A 27830-nucleotide genomic window follows, 5' to 3' on the forward strand; every position below is an offset into this window, starting at 1 on the left:
TCAGATGACGAGGACGAGGAAGCCATGCAACTACCTGAACCCAGAGCATGATGGCGTAGGAGGATGGACCATCGTGCCTCTTTAACGATTGCTCGAGCCTTGCGCCAACAGCTCATCTGTGAACGCTTTGCTGCCTGAAGGCTCAGCGGCAACTACTCCACATGGACCATGTTTACTGTTTGGACCTGTTCCATAATGTTGTGTTGTGTTAATGGAACAAATGATGGAAATGATTCTTGTTTACTTCAAAAAGTTGTGTTAATAATCGAACAAATAATGGAAATGATTCAGTTGTAATGTAAAATACATTTTATTCAAACAAACATTTGTTTGTACTTAACTTAACTTTAATAAAAATATTCTTGTATCAAACTTTAAAGTTTTCAGTTAAGATCACTTACAAACTTTAAGATCACTTACAAACTCTAAGATCAGTTAAAAACTTTAAGATAATTTACAAACCTTACAAAAAACTTTTAATTTTAGAACAGTTACAACAGTAACAACAATAATAACTACAACAACATCAGAGGCAGCAAAGAAAGGCTGCACCCATCTCTCCTCCACCTTATTCTAAGACCGCCCGCTGCGCTTGGTCTTGTTGACTCCACCCCTGCCCACAGGCGGAGGCACAGCATTTCTCGGGTTGGTACCAAGCTTATTCTTTCGGACATCTCGGGTAATGCGCAATTCTTGAGGGGTAAGGGTAAGGTCAATGCTCTCCGCACTTATTGCCATCATCTGAACCACATTTTAGATCCTGCACCTCAGGAGAGCGCTGCCATGCTCTCGTTCCACTCCTCACCCTGGGTGTGGCTCACTGCATCCCACTGGGACCCTAGCCTGGGACGGTGAGGCCCTGGGTGTTCCTCGCTGCACCTCACTGGGACCCGCAGCCTCGGACTGTGAGAAGCCATGATATTGTCCCACCAACACTCAAACCACTCAGGGAAGGGGCTGGCAGCTCAATGGGCATAACCTGCACCTCTTCCACAGTGAGTACAATAGTGGGGGATTCATCCATTCCCTCCCCCTCACCATGCTCTTGATCTGGAAGGTGGGGATTGGAAGATGTTCTCTTCAGGCTCATCCGCGTCTGAATCTTCTTCTGCATCGTCAGGGTTGTACTCAAGTTCTGCAAAATATAACAGGACAAATATAGCAGCAGAGGAGGGGGCAGGGTGGGTAGCATGAGTAGGCTCACACAGCACAGGCAGCAGACTCATTTGAAAAGTACTACAATGAATGAAAGCACATTACATCAACCGAAGTGTAGCTGACGGAGAATGGCAGGCAGTGACTAGTGGAGTGCTGGAGGGCTCAGTGCTGGGACCCCAGCTCTTTACAATATAAATCAATGATTTGGATGAAGGAATTGAGTGTAATATCTCCAAGTTTGCAGATGACACTAAACTGGGTGGTGGTGTGAGCTGTGAGGGGGACGCTAAGAAGATGCAGGGTGACGTGGACAGGTTAGGTGTGTGGGCAAATGCATGGCAGATGCAGTATAATGTGCATAAATATGAGGTTATCCACTTTGAGGGCAAAAACGCGAAGACAGAATATTATCTGAATGGTGGCAGATTAGGAAAAGGGGAGGTGCAACGAGACCTGGGTGTCATGGTTCATCGGTCATTGAAAGTTGACATACAGGTACAGCAGGCGGTGATGAAGGCAAATGGTATGTTGGCCTTCATAGCTAGGGGATTTGAGTATAGGAGCAGGGAGGTCTTTCTGCAGTTGTACAGGGCCTTGGTGAGGCCTCACCTGGAATATTGTGTTCAGTTTTGATCTCCTAATCTGAGGAAGGACGTTCTTGCTATTGAGGGAGTGCAGCGAAGGTTCACCAGACTGATTCCTGGAATGGCTGGACTGACATATGAGGAGAGACTGGATCGACATATGAGGAGAGACTGGATCAACTGGGCCTTTATACATTGGAGTTTAGAAGGATGAGAGGGGATCTCATGGAAACATACAAGATTCTGACGGGATGGGACAGGTTAGATGCGGGTAGATTGTTCCTGATGTTGGGGAAGTCCAGAACCAGGGGACACAGTCTTAGGATAAGGGTAGGCTATTTAGGACTGAGATGAGGAGAAACTTCTTCACTCAGAGAGTTGTTAACATATGGAATTCCCTGATGCAGAGAGTTGTTGATGCCAGTTCATTGGATATATTCAAGAGGGAGTTAGATATGGCCCTTATGGCTAAGGGATCAAGGGGTATGGAGAGAAAGCAGGAAAGGGGTACTGAGGGAATGATCAGCCATGATCTTATTGAATGATGGTGCAGGCTCGAAGGACCGAATGGCCCACTCCTGCACCTATTTTCTATGTTTCTATGTAACCGAAGCATTGCTAGCCCGCTCAGTACGTAACATTTAGCAAAGCCAGACTGTGGAATTTGCACGACTTACCCTCTCCTTCGAGTGTGGGCCCAGCTTGTGCAGTGGTGGTTGCTTTTCTCCAGACAGGACAATCAAAGCAGCGACTCTTTCTTCCAAGGGTGTCAGTGGGTGCAGATTTTCCGGGCCTCCTCCTGTTCGAGTTCTTTCTCGTTTGTTGTGTGCCATTTTCCTCTGCAAAGATGAAAACATAATTTTTTAGAGAGGGTGTCTTTCTGTTGTGTGAGACATATACAGCTGGTCATTCACATTTACAATTGCAATTCCATTGAATAAATGAAAATATTACTTACACTAACTACTTGACCAAGGTCCTGGCACTTCTTTTTGCACTGGCCTCCAGACCTCGGGGTGGTCACCATCGCACAGTAATCTTCTGCAAGTTGGTTCCAGCGTTTCTTCATTTCTTTTGGTGGAGCTTTTATGTGACCTCTGATGGTGTCCAGCTCCTGCCATCTGCCCTCAAATACAGTAACTAGTGCCTCCACTTCATCCTGTAAGAAATTCTTGGTCCGTGCGCTGCGTTGCATCTTGTATTGCAGCTCCGATTTTTCCAATGAGAGTTAAAGCACTCGCACACAACTGGCTCTTTAAAAATGGCCGATTGCAGACCAGGAGCTGTACTGTGCATGCGTGCCCAGAGGAATAATGTCAAAAATGTCCTTTTTTTTCACTCATGCACAGAAGAAGCATTTTTTTGGCGCAGACATTTGACCCCACCCCCTGAGGATACAGGACAGGCTGCATGGCGCCAATTTAAAAAAATAGAACGGGGAAACTTGCTACTTTTTTTGGAGTAATTGGGGCCAAGAAAAACAGGCGTAACTGTGGTAACATGCCAAAGAACGTGATTGGGGAAAATTGAGCCCAGTCCTGCTACAAATCTCTGTGTCACACCATCATCATAGGCAGTCCCTCGAAGCGAGGATGACTTGCTTCCACGCCAAAAAGGAATGAGTTGACAGGTGTTTTAATGAAGGACCTAATATTCCAGGTCCCGAACTACATCTTGAAGGGTGGAAGAGGCCTGAGCGTGGATTTTTTTAACGTGTGGTGGCCGTTGCACACCAGCCACCATATGGGCTTGACAGAGCTCGGTCTTGGTCCAGTGGCAAGGATTAACCAAGACGACTGGAGACCAGCTCTGCTGCATGGACCTAGTGTGCACACATATAGCAGTGTGGGCTGGCCCGTGCTGCCCCTGGGCCCTTGCCTCTTTTGGGCCCCAGATTCACGCCTCTCCTGGGCCCTGGTCACTTCCTTCTACAATCTCTCGCCGCTCCTTCGCTTCTCCTGCTGTGCCTGCCCGCATTGCAATCAGCGGCCTGACTTCGTCGCCGTCGCTCTCCTGCAGTGGTATGCCACCACCGCACCCTGCTTCCTCTGATGGCCCCGGCCTGCTGATGGTCTTGCAGGCTGGGACCATGCCAATTTCCGGGCCGGGCTGCCGCAAGCTGCTCCCTCTGATGGCCCTGGCCTGCTGTGTCACACATACCAATATTAGCTCACCACAATTCAAATTTCTTCACCTGATTCGTTGATTATGCAAAGGTGTTAATTGTAATTTATATTCATTCATTATTGTTTGGTCATATGCAAAAAAGCAAAAGCCAACCAATCTAATTGCTCTGAGGACTATTTGAAGGTGTTTATGTATAACATTTTCCCCCTCAGCCTTGTGATTATAGACTTACAAACATAATTAAAAAATAAAAACCATGGGTTAGTTTCCGATTTGGGCGCAATCGGGAAATTAGGCACAAATTCCACTTGAAACAGTTCACGTTGCCACTAGAATTAATTTGCATAATCACAACTGTAAAATCTTCCATATAACAGCCCAATCAGTCATCGTATAGAAAGTAATTGTTTATTTTTTTTCTTTGTATTATATATTCATTGATATATTGAAGAGGGTAACCTTGCACAGTTTTAGTAATACAGCTGAAAATAGGTTTATCACAAAACAGAAGCACTTTTAATAAGGGTGTCCAGACTTCTATGTGTGAGTAACGTGATTTTAAATCACTAAAAAAAACTAAACTGAACCATTTGCTAGTTTCATTGGTGTACTTCAGCCAGTTTCTTAGTAAATGAAGTTTTTTAATATGTAAAAACTTGCAAAACGTTCATACTAGTGCCTGTGTGAATAAAAAAAACAAGCTCCTTTTGAAAAACCTCCTCAATCGCCGTAAAATCACCATCCTCATTATTTCGCTCTGGGGGCCTGGCCAGTTGTGTGGGCGTGGCCATCTTCGGGCAAAGTTATTTTTACGCTGGATGTAACATATTGAAAAAGGCCCGACCTTTTGTGCTGGTTTAGCTGATTTCATCTGGATTGTGCTAATAAAACCAGCAGAAACCAGTGGAAACTCAACCCCCACATATTTTACAATATTGTGATTAACCATAACTAGAAAACTTTCTTTTGTTTTTGAATATTTATTAATTTTTCTATTTGAAGGCTCCAGCTTCTCTCAAAATCTTGTGCTTGGTCACGATAGGAAGGATTTTAACTCCCGGGTAATTTTCCTGCGGAATGGGCAGGCAGGTCGCCCAAGAGTTGTGGCAGGGGGCTGGATTTTACCAACCTCGGCGGGTCCGTGGCGGGCAATGTTGGTGGCGGATCCCGGCCTCACTGCTGGCTCCAGCCTGCTGTCTGAAATGATTTTCCCCTGATGGGGCTTGTTAAGCCCGCCCAGCACATTTGCCGGCCAATTGAAGGAAGCGGGTCAGATGACATTGTTTGATGACGCTACATCAGCCCGTTTCCTTAAAGGGACCATGCGCAAATTGATTTTGATATTTTTGCTGTCAGTGTTCCACAGCATTGAGGAGCTGCAAACACTGACAAGCACCGCACAGAGGTGCAGGGCTGCACCCAGGCTCTCCCATGACTCCCTCTATATGCTTATGGAGGGAGTCACAGCACGCAGGGAGGTTCTCTTCCCTTCCAATTGGCAGAAGAGTCCTCTCCATGAGACCAACACCGTCTGGTTGCACATTGCACAGGAGGGCACAGGCAGGGATGTCGTCAGGAGGACCAAGCTACAGTGGCGCAAACCTTTCAATCTCAGTAGATCACAAAATGTTACTGCAAAGCCACCCTCAACCTCATCCTACTCATCACATTTCCATTACTCTGCCTTCTCTACCCTACTCCTGCACATCCTTACTCACACCAACTTACCTTGCAGCTTCACCCATCCCTCTCTATCTACATTATCACTTCTCCAACTCACTAGCCACCCCTCACACTCATCCTCATCCTAGTCCAATCATAGCAGCTAACAACACACAAGGGTAGGCACTTGGGTGTTTTAACCAATGTTAATGTGAAGTTTCTGTTAATATGCTGTCAAACACTGAAATCTTTATTTTCAACAGTTTCCATTCATGGACAGATGGTGTGCACCTTTGGAAGCGGCTTAGTGAGTTGCAGTGAATCATGAGACATAACGGTACCCCCCGCAATGCTGATGAGTTTGAAAGGAATGGCTTGGGCATTGTAGGGATGCTTTATGGTGTTGGTGTGGGTGGTGCAAACCTGGCGCATCATGTGGCAGCCAGGGCGTACAGCGTCAAGTGAAGTAAATCTGGCCATGGTAAGGCCATTCTTGGCATCCTGGGCAACAATATGGTCGGGTGCTGATGCCCTCTGTCCTGTGCAGCATCAAGTGATTGCGGAGAAAGTTGGTGTTGTTATTGGTGCTACTGGTATGCCTGGTGATGCTGGTGTTAGGGCTGATCATGGTGGGATTCTGAGGACCAAGGTGAGATAGTTTCAAGGACACCCATGCTGATAGAATAGATGGCAGGTGAAGTTGAGATGACAGAAGTGATCTGTCAATGGTGGGAGAGGTCAGACTGGAAGGAGACTTGTGTAAAGACTTGCAGCATTTTGAATCTACAGTGGAAATGCAGTTTAGAGAAACTGATGCCTAAGGGAACATTGCTCAATTAGCTGGGAGCTTTGGTTTGACATTTGAAGCTGTCAACTGTAAGAAAATCAAGTTAGTATTCAATTTCTGTGGGTAAATCATGTACATGTGTGATGTTAATGCTGGAGTTTAGGCTCTGAGCGAACCCTTGACCTCAAACTCTGTACAGGCCTAAAACTACTTATGCTTGCCTCGGTTTGATCTGATCTGTAACTGCCCAAAATGTGCTTGTGTTATTGATGTGATTAATTCATGTGTGTAATGTGATTAACTCATGTATGTATTTAATGTCATTAACTTGTGTAAGCAAAAACATCACGATGTAGAGACTCTACATCCGCCACTAGGCGGGGCCCGGGACTAAGCCGACCAGGATCAATCATTGACAGAGCATGAGCTCGAAGAGCCAATCGCTTGGCCAGAAGGGCTCGTGCCCGAGCAGATTATGCTGTATAACAAGGACAAGCCGAACACTGGTTGTCACAGCAGAGAAGACGGAACTGCAAGCAAGAGAGGACGCAATGATGTAATCGTGACTGAAGCCAAGTCGGAGTGCTCCGCTGTCCAAGACCAAAATGGGAAGTAAAGTTTGTCTAGACCAGTTAATTACTGCCTCTGTTTTGTTAAGCTCTTATACTGTTAGACTTAATAAATTGTTGCTACTTGTTGCAATGTGGTAGTCTCACTGTCAATTCTTTTGCCAAGTCTGAATGAAACCTTACATAACTCATCAGCTGAAACAATGCCAAGTGACCTCCCACCTCAGCTTCACTGACGAGGTCTAGGCACAGCTGGAATCTGATTGGGGACCTGTCAAAATCAAAAATCTGGGAAAAAAAGCATTGATACGTGCCGGAAAACAAGCCACTAATGATTTTAATTGCATCCCCTGCCGCTGTGTGCTGGCAGACCTGACATTTGGGAAAGGCGTGAGGCAGCTGGTTGACAGCGGGGCCCCACCCAACCCACCACCAATCGCGCCCGCTGAACCCCCTTGAAAATTCTGCCCAGGGTTTCTGGGCCATTTTGAGCGCTGGCCTCAGTAACATATATGAAGTGAGCTGCTTGCCATAAACAGGTCTCCCGATGCAACTGGCCAGCTTCGGGCCAGCTCAATATCAATTTATGAAGATCCACCTGATTTAGGCAGGCATCTCGGCCGCCCAGTGGAAGGCCCCAGAAAAAATAGAAGTGGAGCAGAAACAGGGTGATAATTCTAGCATCTCCATTTTAACCATTTTTATCCCCACAGCCATAGCTCTATCAACTTGAAGTTGATCCTATATTCTCTGTGTGTGCATCAGTAGAATTTTGTCAGCCTAACTGGAATAAGAATTTTCTTCACTCTCTCGCAATGTTTGTTTTCCCAAATCCCTTGAAGAAAATCTAGAGCACAAATTTCAAAAGCTTTTGAGAGGCTGTTTAAGAAAGAGAAAAAAACAGAAAAGGACACAGACATTACAGAGACAATACCAAGTATATATGCACTCGCTTTTCCTTACCTTTGAATTCCAAAACAATCATTTTTTAGTGGATAAATTGCATTAATCAATATTTCAGTTTGTGTGTTTCATGAAAATGATTTGAATAAAAACTTAAGGATGAATTTATAAAGTGTTTTCAGATGAAGTTTCACATAAACGCTATTATCTTATTTTTCTACTTTTAGAAGTGAATCAATCTGAGAGACAGGCTTAAGGGGCAAAATGGCCTACTCCTGCTCCTATGAGACATGAATGTATACAGAAACAATGTTTGAACAACTTTCCTCTCTGCTATTTAGCTTTAGAATTACAAAATCATTGTTTGAAAAATATTTGTTTATACAGCTCTGTGAATGAGAGAAACCAAATTATCTATTTTCCAAGAATTTGCCTTGCTGATTCTGGACAGAAAAATCTATAGATAATGACATAAACTATAGCCTATAAATTGAACCATGTTGCACCTGTTTTACAGGTGTGAAACGAGTGCCAAAGTAGCCAATATGTTGGGAGTCGTGCCGGAAGTGTGCCACCCGCCATATTGGTATAGGCTTCAAAAGAGGCATCCAGGGCACATGCCTAAAACAGGCGTTAGTTAGGCCCTTTACATATGCAAGTAAGAGGTCTAACACCTGCTTGATGCCTCCTTTACCAAACTGGTTTGCCCTCAACGCAGCCGGCAGGGATACCAGGTCTACATGCAGCCTCAACAGCTGTACTTAAAGGGACCGCTGCAGGCAGCTAGCAAAAAGGTATGTTTAAAAATCTATATTTGTCTGAATGTGGAGCCGGATGATGCTCCTCATTAATACCACGGGCCATTGCCGGCCACCGCTCGCCCCCCTCTCTTCATTGCTACCTCGATCTCCACCATCCCAACAACAACTGCAATTTATTGAGTACCTTTAATGTGGTAAAACGTCCCAGGGAGTGTAAAGACTCCACATTCAGGTAAGTTACTTACCTTCTTGATTGGACCTAACAGGCGATTCCTAGGCCTGGTATTCTTGAGTTTGCCGATGGTTGCCTTGGCACAATCCTATCTTCGAAAGGAGGCATCAAATAGGCTTTAGGCCTCTGATTTGCATAAGCAAAGGGCTTAATACCTATTTCAGGCATGGGTAAAGGACTTATTTGTTTCCTTATCCAATATGGTAGACAGTGCATTTCCGGCTGGAAATATGCACGTGGTTCCTGCCCACCATATCGGGGCCTTAGTAGTCCGAGTAGTGCACGCAAAACAAGTACTGCATGGACCAATTTCTAGGCCCATATATCTAACTTTCTTCCATATCCATTGATACCCTCACTTAACAAAAATCTATAGATTTCAGTTTTGAAAATTTCAATTGAAACCAACATGCCAATAAAATTAGCAACAGTTGGGCTGAGTAGGTAGAAACAGGGTCTTTCTAGCGATTATGGGTTCTAGAATGAGGGGGTGTAAATACAAGATTAATTGTAAGAGATTTAGGACAAAGAGCAGGAGAAACATTTTTACAGAGGGTTGTGAGGCTGTGGACTGCGGTACTAGAGTTAGTGACGGAAGCAGAGGTGCAACATTTAAAAATAGGTTAGATAGGTGGTAGAACAAAAAATGAACAGAGCGAGAATATTGGACTAGTACTTGAGTTGAGAATAAACATCAGATGGGTTGGGCCGAACGGCCTGTTTCCAAAGCATAATTTCTAAGTAATTATATGTGTGACACTTTTGAAGAAGATGGCTTTTACCTGGCGGATGTTAAATTAGTGGACACCTCTTACCAATCCACAACTTGAAGTCAGGCAAGTAGTTTCACAGTGCAGATTGTGGAGTCGAGGATGAGAGAGAGACAGACGTTAGCATACATATGAACAATATCACTTCGGAGCAGCATAAAGGTGAAGAAAAGGAGGGGCAGAAGGATGGCACCTTGGGCACTCTTCAAATGACCTTACCAATGAAGAATGTTAGAGAGGAAAGGGAGGTTGGACGTAAGGCAGCTTTGGGGAGGAATAAAGTGTTGGAAGGTGAGCTTTGTGGGAGGTGGTGGGGGGTGGGGCGGAGGTTGATGATAGCACTTTTGAACGATGGAGCAACAGAGTCTTTGAAAAGAGCCATTAATGATATTAATGAGCATTGGATCAAGGAGGGCTTGTTGTGCATTGAGGAGTGAGGTTGGGAGAGAGTCAAGTGAACAAAAGGTGTGTCTCATAGAACTGAGTCTGATGAGAGTGTAGGGCAGTTGATGGAAGAGAAGCTAAAGAGTGATATGAGGTTGGGCTTTGGGTATGGGTGTGGGGAAGTCTGAGGATGAGAAAATCCATGGACTTCTCATACTTGATGTTGAAGTTGAGGAATGGGAGCAGAGGAAGCAGTTTGACATTTAGAAGAGCAGATTGCGATTGCATTTGGCTGTAGAGAAAGTGATGCAGTATAGTATAACATATCTTGTAGTGGCACTAGCACCTTACTAAACTAGCATAAAATGAGCTATAAATAATGCTGAAACAAAATAGTGTGCTTACATTTGAAAAATCTTAGTGGCAAGCAAAATGTAGAATTTCTGGTAGAAACAATGATATAATCCTGAACCACCTGTAAGTTCTGCTGTGAATATTATGCCTAATAAATATGAGGAGCTATTCCAAATAGCAACAATAACAATCAAAACTATTTTAGTCGAAAGATTCAGTATAGGAGAGCTTTAGGATACAAATGACCTACATCACAAGATCAACCAATATCCTCCAATAATATTAAATGCACTAAAGCATCCAATAATAAAGTTTCTGTTAGGCATTTCAAAAAATAAATGTTATGATTTATGCATGACATCTGCAATATGATCACATTGTTAATATATGAGCTACAGAATGGAAAAACACTCATCAACTAATGAAAATTGAAAATTTTTAAAGGGACAAATAGTCGATTATTGCTTTGTGATGATTCTGTGCACTGATAAATACAGAAATACCACATATATATATTATGTTTTCTGACCAGACTTAAGTTTGTCTACTTCCACTAGGGTTATTGTCACATAGACAATGAATCTTGAACCATGACAGAAAGCAAATAACAGACTTTAAACCGTTAGGGCTGAATTTTCCACTTCAGGTCTTTCTTCTTAGGATGTTACCAGGGTTGAAAGATTGCTTTTATAAAAACATCAGGGCCTAGATTTTACGATTGGCATTACCTTAAAACCAGCATTAACCCATTTAAAGTAAACTTGTTTATTTTCATTCTTGAGATGTGGACTTCACTGGCAAGGTTGCCATTTATCGTCCATCCCTAGTTACCAGGTTTGATACAACTGAGTGGCTTGCTGGCTACTTCAGAGGGCAGTTAAGAGTCAACCATGTTGCTGTGGGTCTGGAGTCATCTGTATGTCTGACTGGGTAAGGATGGTAGGTTTTCTTCCTTGAAAAGCATTAGTGAGCCATTGGGTTTTTACGATAATCTTCACTTTTTTACTGAAGCCAGCTCTTTATTAAACTGAATTCAAATTCTCAAACTGCTATGATGGGATTTGAACTCTTGGCCCTGATATTTAAGGGGAGGCGGGGAGGGTGCGGGTGGGGCCTAAAACAGACGAAGAACCCGGCGAGGCTGGAGATGTGGAGGTCCTGCTGAACTTTCCTGCCTGGCACCTGACCAAATGGACAGCCTGATTGGCAGGCGGGAGGGAGGGAGGGAGGGAACACCTCAGCAGCAAGAGGCCGCAGCTGGGAACCTTGTCCCTGGCAATCGGAAAGTCAGGGAGGCCCGCTATTGGGGCTGAGGAGAGAGGCCAACGATCGGGTGGGGGGGGGGGAGGTCAAAGGCTTCTTTAACGGGCCTGTGGGCACCACTCCTGCTCCTCCTGACCCACAGGAGTGCTGAAAGAGCCACTTACCTTGTGGAGCAGGCATCTCCCACCTCCGTTTCACTGCCAAGTTTTCACTCTGTATTGCAACTTGGGATGAATTTCTATGTTAAACAATGCATTTAAGGGGAAGCTACATAAGCACATGAGGGAGAAAGGAATAGAAGGATATGCTGATAGGTTTGCATGAAGAGGGGTGGGAGGAGGCTTGTCTGGAGAGCATAAACAGCAGCATAGACCAGTTGGGTCGAATGGCCTGTTTCTGTGCTATAAATTCTATGTAACTCTATGCAAAGGTGTTATATAAATGCCCATTGTCGGTAGTGGTTTCGGTGCTATCTCCAATGCAACAATGCAACAACAATCAGCAGCATATTTCATTTATTCAAAATACATGACTGTGCCGATGCAAAGTTATTGCTCAGGCAGCATTGGAGTGAAAAAATAAATTACTGTCCTTTAAGTGTGACAATCATTAATCTAAGAGTATACCATGTTTAAAAAAGTAAAATAACCTATCAAAAAAGGAAGATCAGTTCGATTCTGATCGCTTCAAAAGACCGTCTAAGAGAAATCTTCAAAACTGCAGGCACCTTACAATATCCCTCCAGTGATGACGTTGTCCAGGATTCATTTCCCTTCTTTGCATATTTTATTCTTTTCTCTTCTGGGTTGAGGGGTGAGAATGACCCTTATTCAAAAAAATTATATAAATTAATAAGCACATCCAGAAAATGCTCACTCTGGGAAAATCTCAAAAGGTAAATCCAGAAGTGAGAAAAATATGAAGACTGGTATGTGAAACGTCTCTTCATTCAAAGAATGATGATTCTCTAGTTAAATGTAAATAATCTGCTTTCCTTAGTTGCCACAGGGGTCTCTTCCACAACAGTAGTCATAAGAATTGAGTACAGTCTGCCCAAGTCAAGGCAGGATTGTTCCACTCAACTGCGGGTCGCGAACCGGGCCGCACTCTGTTCGTGGGGTGAAAATTAAAGGGGATGTGCAGCGTGCAGTTTTGAAAATGGCCGACTTCCTGGCCTTGCCTTGCCTTGTCGAATTTGCAGGGTCCTTGTCGCGATGTTGCTGGGCTGCTGCCATGGCACCCCGTTCCCCGGTGGTGAAGTGGTGGCCCCTTCTTCCCGTTGCAGAGTGAGTAGCATGCCCTCCCCTTTAACGGAAGGGGAAGGTCCTATGCTCTTGCCAGCGTTATGCGGCGCTCCGCATAGTGCTGGAAAAATTCCCGTGGTTAGCGCCCCAGTCCTGCCCTGAGAGGAAGTGGAGCACGCGACATTGTGCTCCACTTCCTCTCGGGGGCGTTAACTCCAATTTCGCTGCCAGGACTAGATTTCCGCGCCTGGCGCTGGAAGTTCCACCTCGCAGCGGTTACCGAATTTCGGCCCCTTTATTTTGTCCATGTGTATTGCAACCCCGGCAACCTCTAAAATTCAACTTGTAGAACATCATGGATTATGCTGGATAGATCATGAAAATGAAAATGTGGTTGTCCCCAAGAGATCTATTGAGTTTGCTGACTTTTGAAGATACCTTAATGCCTTAACTCAATTAGTGTATTTATCCCCAAGGGGGTCAAACACAATGGTCTAAAAATTGCAGCCTTGTCGGATGTGTATGATGTGCGCACGTACCCGAAGAGGCCTTGCAAATGCTGGATCTTGCTTTTAACAATTAAAAGAAAGCATTCTTTATGTTCCATTTCTTGCTGAGAGTGCAAATAGATAACATGCTCCCCTGCCTTCTTCCATGGCATTCCTACTCAATAGGACACATAAGTGACCTACCAACCAAGCTTCCTTTCCCTTTCCCAAAATGGGATAATAGCTGCCCTCTGTGCTGCCTGCCTCCCAAAATATTTGAAAACTTGCCATTGAGTAAATGTTTATGTCAATCTAAGCTCTTTCATGCTAACACAAAGTAGTAACTTTAAAGGTGAATAGTTTTCCTCTAACAATGGTCCAACTTTACTGACACAGGCATTTTACAGTATTTACAATACATTACAATAAAATATTGACACAGTAGTCTGACATTGCAAGAAATATTGTTAATAACTAAAAGTACCAATGGAGGTATTTAAAAATGTGCCAGATATTTATTTGGGAAATGAAGGGGTGATTCCATGATCAAGTGCTCTCAATGGAGAGCGCCATTCATGGGGAGCAGATGCCAAGAAAGTGCAGGCTTGCACCTCTTAGTTTCCATCTGCTAAATTTAATGGGTGCAGGGCTATGATTTCTCAATCTTGCACCTCCTGTGCACGCCATTCCATGTTGGGCACGCTGGATTGTTGAATTACTCCTATACAGGAAAGGTAAACAGATAAATGGATTCCATGGTTAACAAAATGGAGGAATAGACCCAATGAGTCGAATGGCCTACTCATGTCCCGATGTTCCAATGGACAGATAATTTGCAGATCTGTAAAAAATAATTTTCCCACAAGTTTTCAGCAAATGTTCCGAATGTTTATGAATTATTTGTGGATATACGTTATTCACAAACTCTGGAATTGTGAAAAGCACACTCAGCTTTGGAGTTGTTGCTAAATATCACTGTTAAGAATTCAAGTGTGCTTTTGGTATCTCTCCATTTCTGACCCATTCCCCAATGTTGATGCCCACTGTGCCCTTTCCCTCCTTATTCTAAAGTCCTCTGACTTGTCTTCCTGCAGGAGAGAAGTGCTATATAAATGCAAATTGTTATTGTATTACCTTTCTATCTGATATTTCATTTTAGCACAATTGTAGATGTGCCAGTTTTTGTAGCAAAAATGTTATAAATATAAAGGCCCTGAAATTATACTGTAAGATACAAATGTACGAATGCCTATCATGTTCATCTGGAATCCTTTAGGCTGCTATTTCAGCAGAAATATTAATGTGTTTAAAATACATCTGTTAACATCTCCATTAAAATACAACTGAGAGGAATTTCAGACAAATACATTAATCATTTGCACATTAGTATCTCCTGGTGTCACTTCAGGGCCTTGGTGATTTAGCAGTTTGCAGCTAGTTGTCTACATAAAACCTATGATCCCAGAACATTTGCTGAAAATTCGAGAAAGTTGAAGTACTAAGCCCTAAATCAGGAGCAATCACAAATATTGTGACGTAAAAATAAACATAATAGTATGGAAATATGTTTTGAAATAATTATAAGGGCAATTTATAGTGAAATTTTGAACAGGACCATAAAGCTTTTTCTACAAACCATAAAATGTTCACCCTAACTGTTTTATATCTAGAAATTATTATTTCAGATATTAATGTATAAATGCTCAATATATTTGTAATGCAATCCTCGATTTATTATTTTAACAGAGGCTTTATCCTATTTATTTTAAATGCATTAAATCTTCACATGCTAATATCGCCAACAGTAGCTTCTCGGCTTTAATTGTTTAGCAGCTGGCTTGCAATATTTTTTGTTTCAATCTTTGTGCTATTTCTGTCAGAAACTTCTACAACGTACATTTTCATGAAGATCACAACAATAAGTACAAATGAAGGAGACAGTTACAAATTTCGGCACTAAATATTCTTGTGTTTATCATCAGCAGTCTCTCACATAAACAGGCCCTGCATCCCTAAGAACAGGAATTTACCTTTATTGCCTAATACATAGTTTTATGATAGCTTGATCCTGGCGTCATAATAATGAAACCCCTCGTTGTTTTATGAATGCTGTAACCTTATATGTGCACTCACGTGCATTTTTTTTATCTTGCTGAAAGTGGACTGATAAAAACAGTCTAGTGCAATGAGGTCAATTGTAACCAATTAGCTGGTTTATTTCGCATGAAATATATGAACGAACAGAATATAGTTTCAGTGCATTTAAATCTAATTGTTAAGGCTCCTCATAACAAAGAATATAAGAAAGACTAATACATTACCCCCTGTTAATGGGATAAATTCAACTTTACAGACTGGCAAAATCTCTAAAGTTAGTCAGCCCTAACATTACAAAGAGAATTTTCATGTGACTGTTTTACACTCCAAGGCAGCGATTTCGCCTAGGGAGGCGGGATATGTCGGTAGTGGGGTCTGAACCCACTGCTGGCTCCAGCCTGCTCTGTAGAAATTATTTTACGTTGATGGGGCTTGTTATGCCTGCCCAGCGAGGTTCCCAGCCAATTAAAAGGAAGCGTGTCTAATGAGATCATTTGATGACACATCGTCAGCTGGTTTCCTTAAAGGGACCACATGCAAATTTATTTTGACAGTTGTGCTGTCAGTGTTCTACAGCATTGAGGTGCTGCAAACAGCGACAAGCACTGCACAAAGGTGCAGGGCTGCACCCAGGCTCTCCCAAGATTCCCTCCATATGCTTATGGAGGGAGTCACAGCACGCAGGGCTGTTCTCTTCCCTTTCAATGGGTGGAAGAGATCTCCCCAGGAGACCAATGCAGCCCGGTTGCACATTGCACAGGAGGGATGTCGTCAGGAGGAGCTGGCTGCAATGGCGCAAACATTTCAATGATCTCAGTAGATCACAAGATGTGACTGCAAAGCCGCACTCAACCTCATCCTGCTGTGCCACTCATCACATCCCCATCACTCTGTCTTCCTTACCCTACTCCTGCACATCCTTACTCACACCAATCTACCTTGAACCTCCACCCATTCCTTTCTCTATATCTACATCATCACATTCCCATCTCACTAGCCATTGCTCACACTCACCCTCATCCTAGTGCAAGCATACCAACTAACACTTGGGTGCTTTCATCAATGTTCATGTAAAGTTTCTGTTAATGTATTGTTAAACATTGAAATCTTTATTTTCAACACTTTGCCTTTTTGGACAGATTTGAGTGCATCTTTGGAAGTGGCTTAGTGAGTTGCAGTGATTGGTGAGACATAGGGTAACCCCCGCAATGCTGAGAGTGTGAAAGGAATGGCTTGGGCATTGTAGTCATGCTTTATGGTGTTGATGTGGGGTGGTGCCAACCTGGTGCATCATGTGACAGCTAGGGTGTACAGCATCAAGTGAAGTAAATCCAGCCACAGTGAGGTCATCTCTGGCGTCTCAGGCAGCAACGTGGTCGGGTGCTGATGCCCTCTGTCCTGTGCAGCCTCAGTTGATTGCGGAGAAGATTGGTTTTGTTGGTGCTGCTGATCTGTCCACTGCTGTTGGTGTTGGGGCTAATTGTGGTGGGATTCTGAGGACCAAGGTGAGATAGTTTCAAGGGCACCAATGCTAATGTAATTGATGACAGGTGAAGTAGAGATGACAGAAATGATCTGTCAATGGTGAGAGTGGTTGTTCTAATGAGGTGATACTGGATAGAGAGATTGCTGCAAAGACTTGCAACCTGCATAAAGGTCAATGTGCCTCCCAAATGCAGAGGTACTGATCTTGGAAATCGGACAGCTGTGAGATGGGAGTTTTTATAGCACACTTACAGCTGTCAGGTAATGAAATGAATTCATGTTAACACAACTCCCAATGTTCTTACCTGACGTGATCCCTGAGCAGTGGTAACATCGTAGAAAACCTGGAAAAATGATAAACTGACCTCAAAATTGTCTCTAATAGCCTTTTAAAAAGATTTTAATCACCTAAATTGCCTCCCCCGCCGCTGCATGTCAGGTCTGGTCAGCATTGACAGACCCGACACCTGGTAAAGTAGCATGGAGACGGATTGATAGCAGGGTCCTGACCCAATGTCAATCATTTCAAATTTCACAGTTGACCCGCCTCCGATCCCATCCTCTGAGCTCCAGCAAAATTCTGGCCCAAGTTTTTTGCAGACTGTCCTTTTTGTCCCTGCTAGACTGGAAGCCAAAGACTTGACTTCTGACCTACCCACCGCCCCCCCACCCCCCCAACCTCCCCACCTTCAGCTCTCCATATCTGGAGATTAGCCAGTCGAACTGCCAATCAAATCTGCTACTGCTCTCCTGAATGGTAAATCACACCCTTCCCTCCCCTCCGGAATAAAGCTATTCAAATATAACCATGAATGTCACTAGAATGTCTTAATAAACTTCACTGTCCTGAACTAATATGGTATGTGAAAAACGCCAACCTGGATCCAATCCACCTTCTTAGAAGCAGAGTATGTTATTTAATCCTGTGTGATCTTAATTTAAATTAATAACAATAGCTTAATATAAATTAATCCACAATTTCTCCTTGCCAAAATAGTCAAAAAATCTCAAAACAGGACAGAAACCATTCAGCCATGTAGCTCATCCTTCCATAGAAGCCTATGGCAGACACTTCATTGCAGTACTGAGGGAGTGCTGCATTGCCAGAAGTATTGTTTTTTAGATTAGATGTTAAACTGAGGTCCTTTCATCTATTCTAATGATTAAAGTGGACATTAGAGCTACTGTTCAATGCAAATCGAAGAAAAGGAGGAAAATCATGTTGTTATTGCCAATATTCTCCTCTCAACCAACATAATCAAAAGTAGGTTAACTGCTCATTCAGGTTATTATTGCTCTTCATAGAACCCTGCTTCATGTAACATGGCTGTCACATCTGCCTACGTAGCAACAGTGACTGCAATTTAAAATAACACACTGTTCACAAAGTACTTTGAGACTTTGAGAGAGAAAGCACAATATTATTTCAAATTCTTTCTTGCTTCTACAGTCCCTCCATTACTACCTTTAACCGCTTCTTGAATCATTTTATAGTTTATGCCTTCACTTACCTACCCAGAAGACCATTTCAGGTATTGATAATTGAGTGAAGAAGTACCTCCTGACATTAGTCCTAAACTTGCTTTTCACTAGTTATACTCCTTGTCTTTTAATTGTGATTTAACTTGTAATAGTATTTTCTATTCCACTTCGTACCTTAAATACCTCTTGGAGGGCCCCTCTGATTCACCTGCTTTCAAGGGTGAAGAGTTTGAGTTTGAGTTTTTCTAACCTTTCCTTAGTACTCTGGCACTGAGGATCAGCCTTGTGGTCCTTTATTGCACAGTCTCCAGTGCTTGGATATTTCTTTTTCAGGGACCAGAACTTAGCGCAGCACTTAAGGTTCAGCCTAACCAGAGCACTACAGAGCCTCAGTATGACAGCCTCAGATTTATATTCTGCTGATCTGACAACATTGATCAGCATTCTGTTTGCTTTGTTGATGCTGTAAGGCAGAGTGCTTAGCTCCTTTCTTTGCGATGCTTAAAAATACACCATAGCCATAAGAACTATCTGTGAAAAAGTTTCATGAAGCTAGAAATGCTTTTAAAAGAATCTTAGGTCCTGAATTGGGACATAATAAAAATTACATTATTAACAATTTGCTGCGATTTACGATTTGCAAAAAATGTCTAGTACCTGGCTAATAAGTATCAGCTGTTAAGCCCTGTCTACCTTCCACCACCCCCACTACTACCATCCCATCAGCTATTAGATGTTATATTGAATTTTCTCACAGCCCGTTGTTCTATGGTTTTAAAGTAATTAGGACCAGTAACAAATTAAACCATTTTGTTGAAACTGTTTTATTTGCCTTTCGAACAGGACTGTGAAAAATATAACTAAAAAATCAGTCAAAGTTGCATAATAGTATTTACTGAATTTTACTGTGTCACTGATACACTGAAAACAATACTGCAGTTTAGATATCTAATATCTAACATGGCAATACATGGCAGCATCAGTCACCATTTACTCTTTGCAATCACGCAATGGAATTCTGTGAACTCATCGCACATTATTAAGGCACTAAGGTCATAGGATCACCAGCTCACAAAAACTGCTGGTTCAAAGCAAAAAATCAATCCCGCCAACATTATAAGAACTAAAAACTTCTCACCTTTTAAAGCACTGATATCTACTGAAGGTACTTTGTAAAAGCCTGCACAGGAAGCGTGTTGTGTACGCACAAGCTCAGTGCAGTGAATGTGGATCAACGTTAGAATGTATTCACTGATCCAGTGGGCCAGTTCCACTGCCACTGTCACTGGTCCACTGCCAAATTCACTTGCTTCTGTCTAACAGACCACTGTTAATTCTGAGCCCTTATAAAGGGATAGATAGCTTTTGCTGTCAGTCACAACTTATTTCAACAGCCTATATTATTCCATACCTCTCATTTTAACAAATGTATCTTCCATCCTGTAAAAATGCTATTCAATCTGAGACAGCTGTTCAAACCTTGATAAGTTGAACTTCTGACAGAGAAACTGCGTTGCTGTTCCCCCGTACAGTTGCAATAATGGCATCTGACTATAAATAAGTTTGTGTTACTTTAATGAATGGGCTAATTCTTGAAGATTTGATTTCAATCAAAAAGTACCATGAAATAAAATATAACTGCATATTAAACAATGTGCTTTTGGTAAAATTTTACATTTGCAGCTGAAGTTTTTGGTCATATCTGCTGTATTGTGAAATTTTGTTTATAAAAGTATCATAAAATACCAGGTCCTGAATATACATTGTGGGATACTGTCGGAAATTCCTTCCTTCGCTCCTTTAGTGCGACGTTTCTTTTAATGGATTATTAACTCACTGAAAATAGCACAGAATGGAATTTCATATGCTAGTATCTCGCAGTGTAATTTCAGGGCCAATGTATTACAACACGTTAATAGATTTTTTAATTACAATCATCGGCAACATTGTAAAAAAATCAGTAAAATAACACTGCTATATAACTTATGCAAGATAAGAAATGTTTAGGGTGCAAAGTGTGATTCAGTGGTTTATTAGAAAAAACTATCAAGTCACATTGAGCGCTTAACTATAAGTCTGCAGGATAAATGAGCTATACAGACTTGATTTGCTCAGTGATTTATTTTTCAATACACCGCCAGTTGTGTATCTTGTTAATACTATACATTGACTGATTTTATGAAAAAATTTTTAAAAGACTGCAAACTTAATGGCTTTGTCCTGTGGGGATTTACAACTGCAGAACATTGCTGCATACTGTGTGATACAGTTGGTGAGTTTTAGTGTGAAGTGGGTTATGTTGTGTGTGCATGATAGAACAGTAGAAAACAGTGGCCAAATTTGTCATTGTGCTTTATTAAAACAATAATCTTCAATATGAAGACATTGCAGCAAATGTTAAGCAAATGCAACTGGACTGCTTCTAAAATGCAGGCAGGAGTGAGCATAATTTAAAAGAGTCATCACTGAGTGTGTCGAGCAGTGGGTCACAGGATTTCTGGTTTCAGAAATAATCTATAATCAGTCTACAAAAACCAAGATTACAATTCCTGCAGCTTCCTCAGACAAAATTGTTCGTCGGGAAATGTTTAAAGGTTCTACAAATAGCTGCAATTCTAAAGCCTTCATTGTCCTTACAGTTAATATGACATGGCACTAATTAAAGTTCTATTGGCATTGATACTGTTTCCACTCCATTAGGTTGTTTCTCAATATCAACGTTATTTGTAGCAGGATGCGAGAATGGCTTAACAGTCAAAGGTAAAGGAATGCTATGTCATCACATAGCAAATACCACTTTATAATGACGGCTCTGTGAAAACTCAGCTTTGTACTATTGTAAAAAAGTACAATTTATTATTGTAAACTTTTGATTCAAGAACTAAGTTCCTTGATGCTTAAATCTGGTTAAGAGATAAAACAAAATGCTACTTGTAAAACATAACAGTTGGCTTGAATGTAAAAGCCCTTACCTTTACCAGTATATTCAGCGCTAGTGTCAGACTCATCAACGTTCTCTAAATCCTTCAGTTTTGTACTGTTTGTTAATTTCTGACTGCAGCTTTCATGGGATCTCGACTGGCTTATTATGACAAGTTTCTCAATATTCTTCATGTTGGCCTATATCACAAAGAACATAAGACATTATTTTAACTGATGATGAAGGAGACAGTATTCTCTGCTTTATACAGGCTGACACAAACTCAACCTCTGTCAATATTCCAGCTCACAACTCAGCCTTCTCTTTACAATGAAGGCACATTAAAAACAAGTAACCAAATAGTAATTTTAATAAGCCATCATATTTTTTTTAGGATCAATAGTGTTTGCACAGTATTCAGACTTTTGACAAATAGGATATTAAGCTAATTGCAAGTATTGGAACTTTACATGTGCATTGTTTTATGAGATTTAAAATACCAGTTAAACACTGTAACAAAAACAGTCTGATTAATACAGCTACATTTATTTTTAAATCAACACCTTAATACAGAGACACTATGGTTTAATAACAGATAGAAGCGAATATAACTCCAATCTTGAGGCTCCTTTACCTGCTACATGAACAGACTTTGGGCAAAAATACAGCAACTTTGACACTTTTCTGTATTGATCCTAAATCCAATACGGAAACTTGAGTAGATTGGTTAGAACAATCAGAACTCCATTTAGCTATAACTTAAGGGCGATTCTTTACAGCAGCTTGATAATCTGTTTTAACTGCTTTACTGAAAACCAAAAAATTCTTGAGTCAACCTTACCAGCAACATAACACAAATACTGAGAACACTGTAAACCAGTTACGCAGAACAAAACTGCTAACAACTTTCCAAACATCAGCTGACTCTGAAAACTGGGGAAAACTTACTGCCTGACTTTCTGCCATACATCGCGGCCACACAATGAAAATGCTGTCCATTCAAAAACATTTGAAAACACTTTTTTCACAGCTTCAGAGTGGACAAATGATATCATACCCGACTGGTGAAGTAACTGAATGGAGCCAAATAATAGCTGTAGGACAGAGGAGCAGTGCACAACAAGTTCGTTTAGAAACATTTTTGAGCTGTCAAAAGCCGAGTGATCTCAGTACTGTAACAGAAGTTACTTTCACTTTTTGCTTGTATTCCAGGTTAAACAGCAATATTCAAACACTTCAGCAAACTCTTGTTTGGCATTCCAGCTCAACTTGTACACATTTAAAAGACATTTACCAACCATCTTCTCTAGTTTCAGCTAAATTTGCCTTCAAAGCTTTGGGCATTTTTATATCCTAACCATTCACAAACAGACTCTTTTACAAACAGGAGAGCTTTATAAAGCTACCTCAAACAGTAAATGACAAACTACAACAAACTGAAATATGAGTAGGTCATACAAAAGTTCTCCTTTTTCCCCTGTGAACTGCACTGAAAAAGTGGTTTGGGAAATTTTCTTCAAAAAACCCTCAAATATCTTATAGAAACTGAATAAAGATGAGAAAATTCCATTAGTAATAGAAAATGTATTTGTGGATTATATACTTTACATAGTGGAGACTTTCCTGCATTATCATCTGTCACTTTAGGCTTTCCTGATAAAACATTTCTGACAGTAATGGTGGGCAAGTTCCTTTCTGAAATAGTCGACAGCCATAAGGAAAAAAATATTACCGACAGATATTTTATCCTGCAATAATATTGCCAGAGGGTACTGAAACTCCAGCAAGATTTTAGAATTCCATGAAGACTTGGTCGACATTAACCTCAATATTGAGGATTACTTTTTGAGACTTTCTGCATCCTAAATAAAGTGTAAGATATGAACTAAATGGTTCAGGAGTATGGAGATTTGGAAAAGACATTCTGAAGCTCAAGGGTTAATAATAAGCTAAAGAACCAGGAATTATATAGTGCTTTTAATGTAATAAACATCCCAAAGGCACAAAGTTTGATGCAGAAAATAATGCACTGCACCTATTACAATGACTGTTTTTCTTGCAGGCTCCTGAAATGAGGAAGTGAAATTATACGTCAGCGCTGTTTAAAAAATAAATGAGGAAACTGTGGACAGACTGTTGGAGGTTAACGATTCCCTGGTTATTGAACAACATGGGGTCCAGTTGTACAATAGGTGATCAGAAGATAAACATGTGAATTAGAGAAATACAAACCCCCTCAACAGGAGTTTAAACTGTGCAGAGACCCAGGCCTTTGGCCTGTGCCATGCACTAGAAGGTTAATGAGATACCCACTTGAGTCCCTGGCTACACTAGATACACAAGGGGGTTGGGGGTCATTTTCACCTTCACCGCTTTGGTGGTAAATCAGTGGATCATCATCATCATCATAGGCAGTCCCTCGGAATCGAGGAAGACTTGCTTCCACTCTAAAAATGAGTCCTTAAGTGACGGAACAGTCCAATACAAGAACTACAGTCCCTGTTACAGGTGGGACAGATAGTCATTGAGAGAAAGGGTGGGTGGGATTGGTTTGCTGCATGCTCTTTCCGCTGCCTGCGCTTGATTTCTGCATGCTCTCGGCGATGAGACTCGAGGTGCTCAGATGCACTTCCTCCACTTAGGGCGGTCTTTGGCCAGGGACTCCCAGGTGTCAGTGGGGATGTTGCACTATCAGGGAGGCTTTGAGGGTGTCCTTGTAATGTTTCCACTACCCATCTTTGGCTCGTTTGCCATGAAGGAGCTCCGAGTAGAGTGCTTGCTTTGGGAGTCTCATGTCTGGCATGCGAACTATGTGGCCTGCCCAGCGGAGCTGATCGAGTGTGGTCAGTGTTTCAATGCTGGTGATGTTGGCCTGGTCGAGGACGCTAACGTTGGTGCATCTGTCCTCCCAGGGGATTTGCAGGATCTTGTGGAGACATCATTGGTGGTATATCTCCAACGACTTGAGGTGTCTACTGTACATGGTCCATGTCTCTGAGCCGTACAGGAGGGCGGGTATTACTATAGCCCTGTAGACTATGAGCTTAGTGGCAGATTTGAGGGCCTGGTCTTCACTCTTTTCCTCAGGTGGCCGAAGGCTGCACTGGCGCACTGAATCTCGTCGTCAATGTCTGCTCTTGTTAAGAGGCTCCCAAGGTATGGGAAATGATCACCTGCCCATTGAAGAACCCGCCTGCTTTTCATTGCATTGCTCGCAGCCGACCAACTCCTCAAAATTACCCGCATAATGTATTAATTAGAGAGAGAGTGATATGATGTATAAAAAGCATTATAGAAATTACATCAAAGTAACAATTCAGTGTTTATGGACACAATGCAGGGCAATGGCACAAGAACATTTTTTCTCAATTGCAACTTGGCAGCCATAATATCAGAACACTAGCAGACTGAACTCAACTGATCCTAGCCTCAACTGACATTTGTAGTCAAGTTTTTACTCGGGCAACTTTGCAAGTCTTGGGTAAGTCAATTGAGCTAGGCAGGAAATTAGCACTAGTCATTTCATGTATTTTTCCTCTGAGCAGATCTACCAATGAGCAGCAATGGCAGCATACGTGGAAGTGTTCACAAGTGTTGTCATGAAAATCTAACTCCGGGGCAGAGAATGGAAAAGGAAATCGGGGGCAAGACATATTATGCGAAAATAATATAGTAGGCCCCAAAATTCTTGTGTCTGAGAAGAGAGAAGGACGACTTTGGTCAGGCAAGGGGAGGGGACAGGATTTGGAGAAGAACCTGGTTCTGCCATGTCTCTGTCACTTAAAAAAAATCCTGCAATTCCGCCTGCTGTAACTTTGTTGCTTTTTATTAAGTTTTCTGCGTTATGTTTTAGGGCTTTAAGTTATAGCCCCTCACCCATTCAACAAAGGAGGCAATGGGATTTCTCTTTGGAATAGCTCTTTATCTCTGTTTCTTGGAGGAAGAAGAGGAGTATGGGGAAGAGGAATGTAGGAAGGATATGTAGTCAGGTAGCACAGCTGGTATCTGGCACCCATATATACTGACCCACCTCCACCTGAGCCATGAACAGTGCTGGTGGAAGCTGCACTGCACAATGAGTTATGCCACATGCTGGCACCAGACCTAAAGACCACTTCCACCACAGGCACTGCACCACCATTGGTTGTAAAGATCACCACGGCTCTCAATGTTAACAGCTGGCTCATTTCAGGCTGTCTCTGAGGACATCAATAATATTTAAGAACATAAGAGTTAGGAGCAGGAGTAAGCCATTTGGTCCCTCGAGCCTGCTCTGCCATTCAATAAGATCATGGCTGATCTTCTACCTGAACTCCACTTTTCTGCACTATCCCCATATCCCTTGATTCCCTTAATATCTTCAAATCTATCGATCTCTGTCTTGAATATACTCAATGATTGAGCCTCCACAGCCCTCTGGGAGAGAGAATTCCAAAGATTCACCATCCTCTAAGAGTGAAGACATTTCTCCTCATCTCAGTTCTAAATGGCCGCCCCCTTATTCTGAGACTGTGACCCCTGGTTCTAAACTCCCCAGCCAGGGGAAACATCCTCACTGCATCTACCCTGTCAAGCCCTGTAAGAATTTTGTATATTTCAATGAGATCGCCTCTCATTCTTCTAAACTCTAGAGAATATAGGCCTATTCTACTCAATCTCTCCTCAAAGGACAATCCCCCCATACCAGGAATCAGTCTGGTGAACCTTTGTTGCATTTCCTCTATTCCTTTGGTAAGGAGACCAAAACTGTACACAATACTCCAGGTGTGGTCTCACCAGGGACCTATATATTCATATTCAAATCCTCTTGTAATAAAGACAAACATACCATTTGCTTTCTTAATTGTTTGCTGTACCTGCATGTTAGCTTTCAGTAATTTACGCAGGTCCCTCTGAACACCAACATTTCCCAATCTCTCACCATTTAAAAAATACTATTTTTCTATTTTTCCTACCAAAGTGGATAACCACATTTCTCCACATTATATTCCACAAGCCATGTTCTTGCCCACTCACTTAGCCTGTCTATATCCCCTTGAAGCATCTTTGCATCCTCTTCACAACTTACATTGCCACCTAGCTTTGTATCATCAGCAAACTTGGATATATTACATTTGGTTCCCTCATCCAATCATTGATATAGATGGTGAATAGCTGAGGACCAAGCACCGATCCTTGCAGTAACCCACTAGTTACAACCTGCCAACCTGAAAATGACCCGTTTATTTCTACTCTCTGTTTTCTGTCCGTTAACCAATCCTCAATCCATGCTCGCATATTACCCCAATCCCATGAGTCCTAATTTTGTTTAAAAACTCGTGTGGCGCTTTATCGAATGTCTTCAGAAAATCCAAATACTCATCACAGTGGTCCACCCGTAATCTATTCTGCTAGTTATAACCTCAAAAAACATGATTTCCCTTTAATAAAGCAGTTTTGACTCTGTCCAATCCTATTATTATTTTCTAAGTCCCCTGTTACCATGTCCTTAATAATAGATTCTAGCATTTTCCTTACTATGGATGTCAAGCTAACTGGTCTGTAGTTCCCCATTTTCTCTCTCCCTCCTTTCTTAAATAGTGGGATTACATTTACTACCTTCCAATCCGCAGGAACCATTCTAGAATCTATGAAATTTTGAAGATGACAATCAATGCATCCACTATCTCTATAGCCACCTATTTTAAAACGCTAGGATGTAGGCCATCAGATCCAGAGGATTTATTGATGTTCAGTCCCATTAGTTACCCCAATACTATTTTTGTATTAATACTAATTTCTTTCAGTTCCTCATTCTCACTAGACTCTTGGTTCTCCACTATTTCCAGGAGTTTTTGTTGCATCATCTTCTGTGAAGACAGACAAAAAGTATTTGTTTAATTTCTCTGTAGTTTCCTTATTCCCCATTATAATTTCTCCTGTCTCAGCCTGTAAGGGACCCACATTTACTTTTGCTAATCTTTTCCTTTTTACATACGTTTAGAAGTTTTACAGTCTGTTTTTATGTCTCTCTTTGCCAATTAGCTGTGCATAGATGCATCAAACAAGTCACAAATGCACTGTTTGATAGAACCAACCAGTATATTCACTTCCTCATAGATCTCCAGCACTCACGTGACAGAGCACTGCAGTTTTACTGTGTGGCGGGATTCTTCAAAGCTGACAGAGTCATAGATTGCACCTAAGTGGCCATATGTGCACCCTTTGACAATCCATCAATTTACTTAGGCCTCAGCTGGAGTATTGTGTATAATTCTGGGCACCACACTTTAGGAATAATGTCAAGGCTTTGAAGAGGGAACAGAGGAGGTTTACCAGGATGATACCAGGGTTGAGGGACTTCAATTATATGGAGAGATTGGAGAAGCTGGAATTGATCAGAGCAGAGAAGGATAAGTGGGGACCTAATAGAGGTATTCAAAATTATGACGGGTTTTGATAGAGCAAGTAGGGAAAAACTGTTCCCTCTGCAAGTGGGTCAGTAACCAGAGGTCATAGATTTAAAATAATAAGCAAAAGAACTAGAGTGGAAATTAGGAAAACTTTATCACAAAAAGAGT

At 41.9% G+C, this 27830-nt stretch overlaps 1 protein-coding gene across 9 annotated transcripts in view; it reads right to left on the bottom strand.

Annotated features, from left to right (window-relative positions):
- The window catches only part of myt1b (myelin transcription factor 1b), a 155267-nt gene that overhangs the window by 105634 nt on the left and 21803 nt on the right, over positions 1-27830 (bottom strand). For 8 of the 9 annotated variants that reach the window (XM_070896171.1, XM_070896172.1, XM_070896175.1 and 5 more), the window contains exon 3: positions 21323-21470. In XM_070896171.1, coding sequence (XP_070752272.1) covers positions 21323-21464 — 142 coding nt within the window. In that variant the 5' untranslated portion in view covers positions 21465-21470. Of the gene's footprint in view, positions 1-21322; positions 21471-27830 lie in introns of those variants that run through there. The other variant, XM_070896179.1, reaches the window with a different exon arrangement.

The sequence above is a fragment of the Pristiophorus japonicus genome, chromosome 12, assembly GCF_044704955.1.
Source record: "Pristiophorus japonicus isolate sPriJap1 chromosome 12, sPriJap1.hap1, whole genome shotgun sequence".
NCBI classification, from domain to species: Eukaryota; Metazoa; Chordata; class Chondrichthyes; family Pristiophoridae; genus Pristiophorus; species Pristiophorus japonicus.